The 12888-nt window shown below is 38.5% G+C and overlaps 1 protein-coding gene across 2 annotated transcripts; it reads right to left on the reverse strand.

Annotated features, from left to right (window-relative positions):
* Nucleotides 1–549: 549 nt before the first annotated feature.
* Nucleotides 550–12044, reverse strand: LOC109043164 (facilitated trehalose transporter Tret1). 2 transcript variants are annotated; one of them, XM_072303576.1, is made up of 7 exons: nucleotides 11420–12044; nucleotides 10658–10799; nucleotides 10019–10198; nucleotides 6407–6612; nucleotides 4073–4426; nucleotides 3466–3740; nucleotides 550–1664 (listed from the first exon to the last, which is right to left on the reverse strand). In XM_072303576.1, exons 1-7 carry the CDS (start codon nucleotides 11495–11497, stop codon nucleotides 1649–1651), a joined length of 1251 nt encoding a protein of 416 aa, XP_072159677.1. In that variant the 5' UTR covers nucleotides 11498–12044; the 3' UTR covers nucleotides 550–1648. The 2 variants fall into 2 exon arrangements, with proteins under 2 accessions (XP_072159677.1, XP_018915815.2); XM_019060270.2 differs by having other exon boundaries at nucleotides 550–2842; nucleotides 11420–12036.
* Nucleotides 12045–12888: the final 844 nt, after the last annotated feature.

A 12888-nucleotide genomic window follows, 5' to 3' on the forward strand; every position in this document is an offset into this window, starting at 1 on the left:
CCTGCTAATGTCCCCCTGCTGATGAAACCAAGGGTGTCACCACCGCGGTAGATGACGTCATAAATCGAATTTTTAAACGTGCGATATCTCGGTTAATATTGAACGTTGAGGTTGAGAGTTGCCGTTTGGACAGTTTTTATTATTATTTATTTTCATTTTACATTATTATTTTTAGCTGATCTACAAGAATTAAGAATCAAAACACGATTCTGTGACCAGTACAACTGGCCCATTGATCAAAGCGCTGCAAGCAACTATTATCGGTCCTGAGCCGCTAACGTTGCCTACCCAGCTTTTTGAAGGCAAACTGGTGAGCACGAATGCAAACATTCCGTCATTCATGACCAGGCCCGCCACATCCCATCTCGGTCCCTGGTACCATTTTTAAGGTCCGTGCCCCATGATTGCCACGAACACCCCCCCCCCCTCCCTTAGGCCTTTTTTCAGAAATATATTCCACGCAGTTCGTCTGACAAATATACGTTCCACTGAAGGTAGTAGGTCGTCTTAAATGGGAAGTAATTCTCATTGAAGTAATAAAGCTTGGTATATTTGCGCAGTTTTTATTTTATTGTCATGTATCAGAGGTATTCAGTAATAAATAATGCAATTTTACAATCAGTCTTTAAGACGTTGTGTCGTTTAAAGCGACGATATCGTTGTTTTGTGCAACCTTGTCAATCTTGCAGAAAATATATCAGCTGTTATGAAGAGCAATCTACGAGTGATTTGCATGGCTGTGTCCAGTAGAAATGATGTACCTGTGTTGAGGTTAACGAACTGCACTTATCGTCGCTCCTCTGGCGTAAAGGCGTATTTCTAAACTTCTTCTGATTTCTAAACAAGCCCTGTTGTCACCATGCTTGTAAAGGAGTTAAAGGGGACATGAGATGAACGAAAAATCACGATATCTACACTGCCGTGCTAAGGAAAAATGTCGTGTGAACATTCGAGACTTGCCAAATTTCTTCCTGAAGAATGTTTATTTTTAAGGAGAGTTATGAATATTCTCTCTTGAAATTCTCGGTTAATTTCGATCCAATCGTGAACGAAATTCTTTGAAAAATTGGAGGAAAAATATTCATAGATTTTCCCGAAAATTTGTATTTTAATAAAGGGTATTTGGCAACGTCTGAAGATTCATATGGTGTTCTTCCTCAACTCGGCAGTGTGCGACACCTTAGAGGGGCAATTATTCCGAATATTGGGCACAAGGGACATCCAGAAATTCCAAAAAGTGACTGTTTGAGAACATTCCAAAATTAAAGACTATATATCGTTTTTAGGACTCCTGTCAATCTCCTGTTTACATATTGTAGTAGGAAGTGTTAAAATCACTGGCGTCACGTTTAAAGAGGACCAAATATTCTGATACCACTATTCAAACTCTTGAGAGCGCATATTGCCTACCCTCTCAAATGAGGGAAAACTGAATGTAGGAAGCTGCACAACAAACAAAATTTCTGGTCCGTTGTCCTAATACGTCGCACCCATCCTCAGTTCAACTAGGACATGTATGCGAATCACTGGCGGATCATTATGCCGACTAGAATCGATGATCGATAACTGACGCAACACGACCTGCTGCTCCACAACAGTATCCGGATCCAATTCGATGATATATCCATCGATAATTAATATATCTGGCTCACAATTGGCGTCCCCTGCAGCATGGATAAAGAGAATAAATATTCAATGGCAATGGATAAATAATAGATGGATAAATAATTAAAGAATAAATGTTTATTCACTTGGTCCATGCCTATAGGTCGAGAGGTTCAGAGAATCCGCGACACGGTCCAATCAGCGTCCACCAAGGACCGCAACCTGCCACCATTTTACCTGCTACTCTCTTCTGCTCTCCTAATATTCGTGCCATGAATTTCGAAATGCACGCAACTAACGCAACTTATCCGCACCGATGCTGTTCAAATTTTAGTTTGCCGAGGCCCTAGGAAAACCCTAATTACAAACCCATGCCCTATATTGCGGAAGCCGTGGGCAAATCTCAGATTTCGCCCGCAAAATTTAGCGTATGCAACCCAGCCCACCGCGGAGTTAAAATAGTTGCATGTTGGATCCGAACCCAACTTCGAATATTATTTCCACTGTTTTATGCGCCGCGCATTATTCAAATGCCGATTTCATCTTGCCGAGCGCCCTTACTTCAGAAGAGTTACGATTTGGCGCACAAGTCCGGCACCTAAAACAGGATCAATCTCGGCATAACGATCCGTTACGGGAAATCCATCGGTTTACTTCGACAATTGGACGTATTTCTGCCAAACGAAACTGTGTGAATTACGACATGAGCCCTGAGTCTCATGAGAATATATGCACAACAGGGTTCACGTCATTATGCACATAGTTTTGTTTGGGAGAATTACGTCCAATTTACTGTAGCACCTTAGGTCGTCAACTTGCATGTCTTAAGTGCCATACTTTAAGCTTCCTAGGGGCCACAAGTGGACCGTCTATGCATGGGACAAAGTTCCAGTCGGGACTGCCTCTCTTTAACCTGGTTGAAAATCTATCTCAGTAGTGTTCAGTAACATTTTGAATTTTCTATCAGACCCGTCAGCTTCCACATGGTGTTGCTTTTAAACCATCCTCATTCGTTTTTCCGCCACACGCGACCTCGATTTCAATGTCTGATAAATGCTTGCCCTCGGTCTCTGGTAAGAAGTAGGTGAACAAGATGCCACACAAGCAGACACCAGCGTACACCAGGAGAGCGCCTTCAAGTCCCAGCCACTGCGTTAAATTTGGGAAAGTCTTCACCGAGACGAATGTGAATAGATTGTGGGAGCACACGACAAAGCTGGTCGCAGGTCCACGGCCCCTGGAAGCAATGTATTCAGACTTAAATTTACTCACTTACGAGCTTTTTTCCCTCAATTGGGCATATTCTGTCAAACGGAACTATGTGCATTGAGACATGAGCCCTGAGGCCCATAAGAATATATACATAACAGGGCTCACGTCATAATGCACATAGTTTTGTTTGCCAGAAATATGTCAAATGGTGAGAATGCTCTGCGTATGAAGTGTATGACGTCATTATATGACCATATGATCAGTACCTTGTGCTTGTGCACTGGCAACTCTACCCGCACTTGTTCTTCGTGAAATTACTTTATTTTTGTATTATCCTCCAGGAATTTGAGATGGAAATACTCTTCGTTTCTCGTTGTCAGAGAGATCAAGCCAAAAAACCAAATGGTTCAAAGAAGAATCTCTAAGTCGCATGTTTTCAATTGTTCTGCTTTTAAAAATATTGAGTACTTTGTGCAAGTCGCGCGGGTAAAAAGTCGAATCAGGCATCAGGCATCTTGTTAAATGCCTCTGCAGATTGTGATTTATCGTCTCTTCCATTGAAATTATGAGGTCATTGCAAGCTTCTGACACAAAAATCATCTGAATATACATATATATAAAAATTGATGATTTGTCAATTTTATTTACCTATATGGCAGAATTTCGCCCAAAAAAGCCCAGGCAATAGGATGAATTCCCAAATTGTAGAAGAAAAAGAGTGCCACAATCATTATTAGAGGACACCAATGATGAAATGCTGAGTCAGCTATGACTCGCATGTATCCGAGCAGGAACATGGTCAGAAAAATGAGACACAGAGTGCAGCACAGCAGTGAAATTCTGAGCATTGGCTTTTTCTTTACTTTCTTTATGAAGAGCATGCATCCAACATTACCCAGTATTCCAAAGAGAGCCACCCATAACTGCAATGTAAAAGAATACAGACTCATAAAATCATGTTCGACCAAAATATAAAATTTTGTCGGGGTACAATGGGGAAGACTCGCGTGACGCCCCGTGGAAGAATAATATAAATGAAGAAGTTTAAATGGAAGGTGGGATCAACACATTTTGGAAGTAATGTTCATCCCATTCTACAAAATTGTCTCGTAAGAGTCTCATTATATACTGAACGTATAATTTCCACCCTGAATCTTACATCCATATTTCTTGCAAAAGCTCTCATTATTCACTATACTGTCGGACAGCTGACATAATAATATTTTTATGAATTCAAAGTTAAAAATATACTCACTGAACTCCACTTTGAGCTCACAGGCGAATGAAGATCTTGGAGAATTTTCACCAAGTAACTTCGGAATGATATCATTCCTCCGAAGTCAAAAATGGCAAAAAGTATACAGCATTTGGACAAAGGTTTCAGGAATGCGCTTGTCATGAAATAACTCAGCCCTCCACTCCCAGATCTCGAATCACAAGAATGATCAGTCTTGAGAAATTTCTGTGTCTTGTTTTTCGAATAGAATTTAATTCTTTGAAACTCCTCGTGAACCATCTGAGCAGATGTCCAGCCACGGAGCCACTGGAGTGATCTGAGTGCATCTTCCGATCGACCCTTTGACATCAACCACATCGGTGATTCCGGAATCTACATACAAGAGTATAAGGAAAATTGGATAATTTCAATCGCTAAACCAAATCTCCATGACGAGCGGATTACAGATCATCAGGTTTATCCTTAAAAGTTGTATTATGATGATTGTTCGTATGAAAAGTAGCCAGGTTTAATGAGATAGAGCAAAATGTTTAGGGTTTGCTTTGTCTTCATCTGATTTCTTGCAAGTCGGAAGTCAGTAGCATTTCTGTTACTTAATATCTTATCACACTCACATATTGACTCACATATGGAACTGCAAAAATGTGTATTTCGGTTGCGGTGTTTTGAAGTATTCGCTACTAATTTATTTTTTAAAAGGAGACTGGACTAATATCATAGCTTGAAGTTTTCGTAGAATATTCATCATAAAGAGAGGAAAAATCACTGGAATTTTAAAATAATGACATTCAGTAGTTTTTCGCGTAGGAAAGAAAGTATGACAGGCAGTCTTCAACTCCACAAACCGAGATTTGCAATTCTGAAGTTTCACCACCGATATGCTCAGCGAATGGTCCTCCCATTCTGAAGATTATGCTCTGAGAATAAGAATTGTTATTTTTCCCTCTGAATAATAAAATACGAGATAAACTTTTGAAACATTGCAATGATAGTAGTTCCTGTTTGCAAAATGTTGTTCAATTGAGAATTTTTTCAAGACGGTATATACAGCAAGAAATACTTCTTTGGAACTTAGAGCTTTGGCTTTGAACAATGCTAGTCACAAGAAAAAATTCTGAATTGAGAGAGTCATTTCAATATCAAGCAAGGGGTATTTATCTATTTTGAAAATAATTTTATACTAAAAAATTATGATATTTTACGAAAATATAATTTACTACACAATCAGATGCCGCGCTGATGCGAGCGTAGCGCTACTGCAGTGTCGTTTAGACAGGCCCGCCACATCCCATCTCGGGCCCTGGTACCAATTTTCTGGCCCGGGCCCCTAGCACGGGGGGGGGGGGTCCGGGGGGCCTCCCCCGGGAAATTTTGAAATTTTAAATCTATTTGGACGCATTATGAAGCTCTTATGATGGAGATTTTCCATCAATTTCTGCAGAATAATTACGCCTTTTTGTTTACTTTCAGCACCAAAAACTTTCGAATTGTTGCATTCAAAACATCTATAAATTTTTTTTTGAGGGGGCAGATGATAATTTTCAATTCTGTGGGGAGCCGGGCCCCCCTGGACTCCCCTTTCGTACGTCTATGGCAAGGGAGTTAAGCCATTGAAGTCGAGGATGCCCAGAAAGGAGCCTCTTAGCATCCGACAACGGAAGAAAATGAAACACAGTTACTAAAAATATCATTCTACATATACTCAAAATCTTGAAAATCTCTAAAAAAGTAAGAAAAATTTTATAGTGCCCTAGCGTGTTTTTGAAACTTTATTCACCTTTTGCGGAATTTTTAGGGTAATTGTTTCACTTTTCCCTACGAGACAAGGGTTACACATGAATTCGTAGTGGTTTGTCACCTGCGTCACGGGCCCCTCCACGGCCCGGGCCCCGGTACCAGGGACCCAGTATCCCCCCCCCCCCCCCTTGTGGCGGGCCTGCGTTTAGATGCATTTGAGTTTATTCTAAACCGGAACGCCTTCAATTTTTTGATTATGTAATTCGCCGTACACCTTTTCTCCGAATCTAGATTCGAAACGTCCTTCGCAGGTTGCATCACAACACCGTGATTTTGAGTGAGATTTGAACCAGTAACTTTACCAGTGTGAAAGAGAGGAATTGCCGAGATAAAATGGAAAAATTACCAGGACTAGATTATCATTATTAATGGTAATTTTGTTATACCGGATATGACAATAAAAAACATCGTTTTTATGTTAAACCTATCATTTTGTCCAGGTAATATAACCAGTTGTTGGTAAAAAAAAGTATTCTTATTTACTTCTTAAGTAAAATAAGTAAGCTTTCGAAGGATATATGAATCTGATAAAAACCAATAATCACATTTAATTACCAGGATTAATAAAATAATGCAAAGTAGCGGCAGAGACGCGCTAATGGCAGCCGCATTGCGCCAATCTGTGAGACTTCCGATGAAAATCATGATCAGGTATCCAACAGAGACAAAGAAAGACGTGGACGATATAATTATGCCTCTGACGGACGGTTCGCTGATCTCACTGACGTATCGGAGTCCCGGAACTTCAATCAATCCTAAAACTGTAACAAATTGAGACATGTATGTCACCATTTCTACGAATGAATTAAGGCAAGTGAATGATGCTCCAAAATCAATGAACTACGAGTGAGTACTTACTTAACTTCCATGAGAATGATACTAATCGACGGTGAAGGTCGGCAATCACATACTCGGTTTGCGACGTCGCAGACTCCTGTCATACCAAAAAAAGAAAAACAATTTAGTAATCACTGAGTGGACATTGGAAGGCAGGGGCCCTCCAGCAACTAAAAAGTTCGGAACAGTCCGAAAGAAGTATTACTTTATTTTTAAACGGAAAACTACTCAACGGAAATTCTTTAAAACTGCCGTGATTTTTCTTCTCTGTGCGAAGAAAATTCTGCAAAAACTTCAAGGAATGATGTCAATTTGCTCTCCTTTAAGAAACAACATAAAGGTGGAGACTCTCAGCGACACCGCAAGCGAGATATATGATCGCGGACCTACGTCATCGTAATCACGTTTTACGTAGCTACTCTGTATTTCTTAAAAATTAATTTACCCCGTAAACATAGGCGTATTAGACATTTGGAGCAGGGCGTGGGCGTGAGGAGGGCCCGAGGGGCTTCCCCGGAAAATTTTTAAAATTTTAAAGCATGCACTATGCAGTTTGAGTCAATTTTTTCATTTAGAGGTATCTAATATGAGCGACCAGGCGACCTTCCTTCTTCTCTCTTCCGTTTCTTTCCTTTTTTCTGTCTTTCCTTCTTCTCACCCCTTATTCAGGCGAACGTCCCCTCCTCTGGAATCCGCCTATGTCTCTAACACGAACATTTCACGAGAATAAGGAAAGTAAAAAAAGGTTAGCACCATGCTAGCCATGCTAATAAAGGACCGTAACAAGAATATCATGATAACTTGAAGTCATACACTAAATTAAAACCGTGTTACGTTATTTTTATAATTTTATTTGTGGCAGCGTCAATTACTTTGTTTTATTTGTAGGAGAGTTGAGATCTGACCATAGCATTAAAATATAATTCAACTACTTCAGATCACCGGCCAACAAAATATTTTATGCAACGATTGGCGGCAACATCAGAGAGTATTGCCTTGAGTAAGAAGCGCAACGACTCCGACAAATATAACAAGAGCAATAGCAAGATATTTATATTGCAGTTTTTAAGAAGGAAAATGCAGCTTTGAGCTGCTTTACAAGTTGCTGTTGTGCACTTAGTCCATTTATGGCGATCTCATGTTTATTTATCAGTAATTTGCAATTTTCCATCAACATTTAATTTTTGTAACTATAGTAAGTTCAAATTTCACGTTTGAGATGAAATAAATGTTTAACCGAGATCAAGATTTTATATTTTCGAGAAGGTTTTAGAATATGAAAGGTTCGTGCATTGATATGATGCCTGTTTATCTTTTCGTGAGGGAACTTCCACATTAGTTTTTCATCTTTATACATGATCAAAAGGCATAGCAGAAAGCAATTGATATCTTTGAGTCATGGGGGTTACATCAAAAAAAATGAAAGTCTGAAATGTTCCGCTCCCCAGGCGGCAATCGATGACGTTTGGTAAAAAAACATGTTTGCCAAAATTTGGGCCAATTTCAACCATTTTAAATGGTGCCAAAGGTCAATTTTGTGATGAAATTATGATATTTTGGTTTAGACCTCGATTTCGTACAAAAAACTCGATTTTACGCTGAAATCGTGCGTTTACGAGCAAAATGTCAAAGAACTCGACTTGTAGAGGATGAAATTTTACACTAGGAGGACGTCTTTGTAACCGATAAAAATCAAATTGAACTAGAAAAACTCAACTCTGTATTTATTTTTTTGGTCCTCAGAATTTCCGAGGTCCTACTAAATAGAGGTTTAAAAGACTCATTTTTCACGAAAATAAGTCGAAAGAGGGTATAAATGAACTGTAGGCAAGTGTTGAGGATGCAAATGTCATCAGAACCTCCTCAGTTTCAAAAAAAGTTCCAACTATTTTGCACAATCCTCCAAAAAGTGTACGGCTCGAGAAGCAGGATCGTGCTATAATAGTAGGGGGAAAGTGCGGTTTGACCGGGAAAAATTGCGTAACAAACTTTCCTTATGTAATCGTCATCAGTAGGTCCCCCTGATCAACTTCCCAAAAGTTAAAAATGGCCCGACCCCGGAATATCCCTCAAAAAAGTTAAAATTGAAAATGGCGGCCGTAATAAGAGGGTCCGGGAAATCGGTATTTTAAAATGCTCATTCTGTCTCATCATGTGAGGTAGCATTTCCTATGTAATTTTGGTCGTAGATTTCATAAATGAATTCCGCAAGGCCCTCCGGCCAAAGGGGGCGCTCCAAATCAAAGATGACGGCCAAATGAGAAAGGCAGAAGGTTGCATTTTTTTAATATTCACCGAAGGAACAAGGAAAGTGAAGTGCCTTTATTTTCATGTATTTATGGCCAAGAAACTTAAATTTGATGTTATAAATGTATTTAATAAAGGAAATTAAAGGAAACATACGACTACCGAGAGAAACGTAAGCTCAGAAGGGGCCTTGCGGAATTCATTTATGAAATCTACGACCAAAATTACATAGGAAATGCTACCTCACATGATGAGACAGAATGAGCATTTTAAAATACCGATTTCCCGGACCCTCTTATTACGGCCGCCATTTTCAATTTTAACTTTTTTGAGGGATATTCCGGGGTCGGGCCATTTTTAACTTTTAGGAAGTTGATCAGGGGGACCTACTGATGACGATTACATAAGGAAAGTTTGTTACGCAATTTTTCCCGGTCAAACCGCACTTTCCCCCTACTATTATAGCACGATCCTGCTTCTCGAGCCGTACACTTTTTGGAGGATTGTGCAAAATAGTTGGAACTTTTTTTGAAACTGAGGAGGTTCTGATGACATTTGCATCCTCAACACTTGCCTACAGTTCATTTATACCCTCTTTCGACTTATTTTCGTGAAAAATGAGTCTTTTAAACCTCTATTTAGTAGGACCTCGGAAATTCTGAGGACCAAAAAAATAAATACAGAGTTGAGTTTTTCTAGTTCAATTTGATTTTTATCGGTTACAAAGACGTCCTCCTAGTGTAAAATTTCATCCTCTACAAGTCGAGTTCTTTGACATTTTGCTCGTAAACGCACGATTTCAGCGTAAAATCGAGTTTTTTGTACGAAATCGAGGTCTAAACCAAAATATCATAATTTCATCACAAAATTGACCTTTGGCACCATTTAAAATGGTTGAAATTGGCCCAAATTTTGGCAAACATGTTTTTTTACCAAACGTCATCGATTGCCGCCTGGGGAGCGGAACATTTCAGACTTTCATTTTTTTTGACGCTTACATGCCTACATAATATAAGTATTAGCATCATATTTTATGAAATAAGTAGTCTAAAACTGAACCCATGGTGTTCACTATGGACTTACCACATCCGAAAAATGCTTGAGCGAAGCAAAGCGTATAAATCGAAGAGGCATAATACGTCATTAACCAACATACGATGTGCGGGATGTTTAAAAGTATCATCACGGCTTTGCAACCCAAAGATTGTAGACATAAACCTGTCATTATCCCACCCACTGGCTGAAAGATGAAGCTGAGGCTAGCTACAAAAGAAATATGAACGTAGAATTTACACATAATGTATATTGTAGCATGCGTGTTCGGTGATCTCCCCTACAATCAACAGACATGCAAACCCACTTACATGCGATGAACCCAATATTACTACCAAAATTCTTAAACTCTTCACCTCTCTTAATTTAAAAATCTATAAATTTTCATATATACTCCCATTTTCAAAATTCTAACTGTTAAAAAAAGACGTTGGAAAGTCATGTTGTAAAATCGCTCGGTAAAATGATGCTCTCACACTCAAGAATATTTAGTGTTCCGTCGAAAAATCGATTCCTGAGAATTTGGTGGTTACACCCTTCTCCAAATGACCCGTTCAAATATGCTTTATGTTCTAACTTTCCTATACTCAAAACTTATTTGAACTTTACATATGTAACTATACACATGGGATAAGCTCTAATATCTATTTAATTAGGAAAAATACCCACCACACCAAGATGCTTGGGCCATAGTAAGATGTAAGTTGTCCGCATTGTCGTCGTTAGTTACAGCAGGTATGAGTATGGCAGGAAAACCAATAACCATACCAAGGCTCAAATAAAGCAGAATTACAACGCTAGTTGCAGTGACCTGGAAGTAATCGAGCATACTCAGCTGTGACATCATAGTTCAAATTTGTTGTGTAACTCAAAAAATATTTTATTTTTCACTCTGAGCGTCCAATGAAATTTGAGAGAAATGATCTTACTCACTAAGATCAAGTGAAATAAATATACACTCAGCTGCTATATTTTCCAGTTGTGCAGTTCTTTCACTCTACCATATTTTTAAAATTATCCAGGCAAATAAAACAGGTGAGAAGAGAAATACATCAGCCTTAAGCTCGACAAAAACTTTTTTTGAGGGTATATTTTAGAATTCTTTAAATCTGTAATCTTTTTTCTTTCATTCTTTTCTACATAAATTTATAATTGTCTTAAACTATGTTGCCAAGCACAAATTTAATCCATAAACTTGCTTTAACAAGATTCTTGTGTAGTTTTAAAGAATACAAAAAATAACGTTTGTTGCAACGTGTTGTTGTTGTGTATTGCAAGTGCAACTTCCTTAGCTCTCCGTCGCAAAATTAGAGTAATTTGAGAATTGTTCATGCTAATTTTCTTTTAATTTTCAATTATCATTCGATTTAATTGTTTGGGGAGTTCATAAATATCGAATGGGCAAGGGATTAAAAAAAAGAATGAAATCACCTGAGATAGGATCCGTCGACATGCAGTAACTTTCGGAGTAATTTTGCTTGTATCCTGCGATGGTTTATTTTGATCCATTGTAAATATTTTTTAGAAGTAGATAAATAATACAACTTTCACCCATACACAATCTTACTCATTTGTTATAAAAAGTCACCAAATCATTAAATTGACTTAATCGGAAAAAATTGTCACGCTTTTTTTTTTTACCAACGCGCAAAGAACTCTCAAACCGAGTCGACTATTCTAAGCCGACCTTATCCAGCAATACTAAGGAGTCACTTTGAAGAGGCAATGTTAAAAACCACGCTTTTAGCATGCATCATACATCTGTCATGGTTTGTATTTCCAAACTAAAAGACCCTCGAGAAAATCTACCTATGATAAGGAAAGACCGGAGTTGTAATATTGTACTGATGCAGTATCATTGCAGTGTTTTCACATCATTAGGTTAGTCAGAATTCATGAATATGACATCATGGTGTCAGACGTTTTCACTTGACGATAATTTTAAAAGAAAGTTAAGTGGTTTTGTGCGTTATTAGAAAATGTAAAACATTTTTGCCTATAGGTCCGAATCTTTCGAGTATCTTGAGACAGAAGAAAAGTTCCATAGAGCGGTAAAGTCATTTCGTATTATTCGTGTTAATAAAAGGGCGACTCAATACATTATTATAATTTAAATTATTTAAATCAAATTCTTTTCAATCTTCTCATCTTCATTTTTGCTACATATTCCACATCTAAAAACTTATGTTTAAAGTAGTTCCTTATCGCGAAATGCAGCCCAATGTCATTCAATCGTTAGAGACGCGGCCACACTGAAAGGCACTGTAACATATAGGAGGCGTATCAAACGGACCTCAAGTGCATCGCTGCAACTTGCGACCACGATAACGAAAGTGGCCAGAGCGCCCTCGTTTTTGCGGTTATGCAACCTGAGCATCCAAGGAGTACGAATAGTTGTATCTACTTCATAAAGGATTAAGGTTGCATAGCGTTCGCTGATTCCCGTTCATAAACACGGAATAATATAGACTGTGAGCAGAACTCACACTGAAAATAGTTCTTTAGCATTCATTAATCACCATACTAAATTGCATTGATTCTTATATAAAAGGAGAAGAATAAAAAATTTAACTCACGTATTGAAAAGAAAACCATGCAAGAGAGGTGTTGAACTTACAATTTCTCCGGTCCCAAATTATCAGTGGGGAAATAATTAATTATTTCAAGAATATTCAGTTTCAGAAAAAGAAAATGCGTGTTCACGTGGAATCTACCAGCTAAGAGAAAACCCTGTTTGCCATCAGCATGTTGGTGGTCCATTCAGGATTTTAAAAGTAGGTACTAGCGAGATTAAATTGATGAGGGTTTCGGGAAATTCTTTTCGGAGTGAGTTTGGTGATTTTTTTATGCACATGCTATGAGCTTTAAATCGCACACCCATTGCATCTGTAAGAACGTGA

The sequence above is a fragment of the Bemisia tabaci genome, chromosome 1 (genome assembly GCF_918797505.1).
Source record: "Bemisia tabaci chromosome 1, PGI_BMITA_v3".
Lineage (NCBI taxonomy): Eukaryota > Metazoa > Arthropoda > Insecta > Hemiptera > Aleyrodidae > Bemisia > Bemisia tabaci.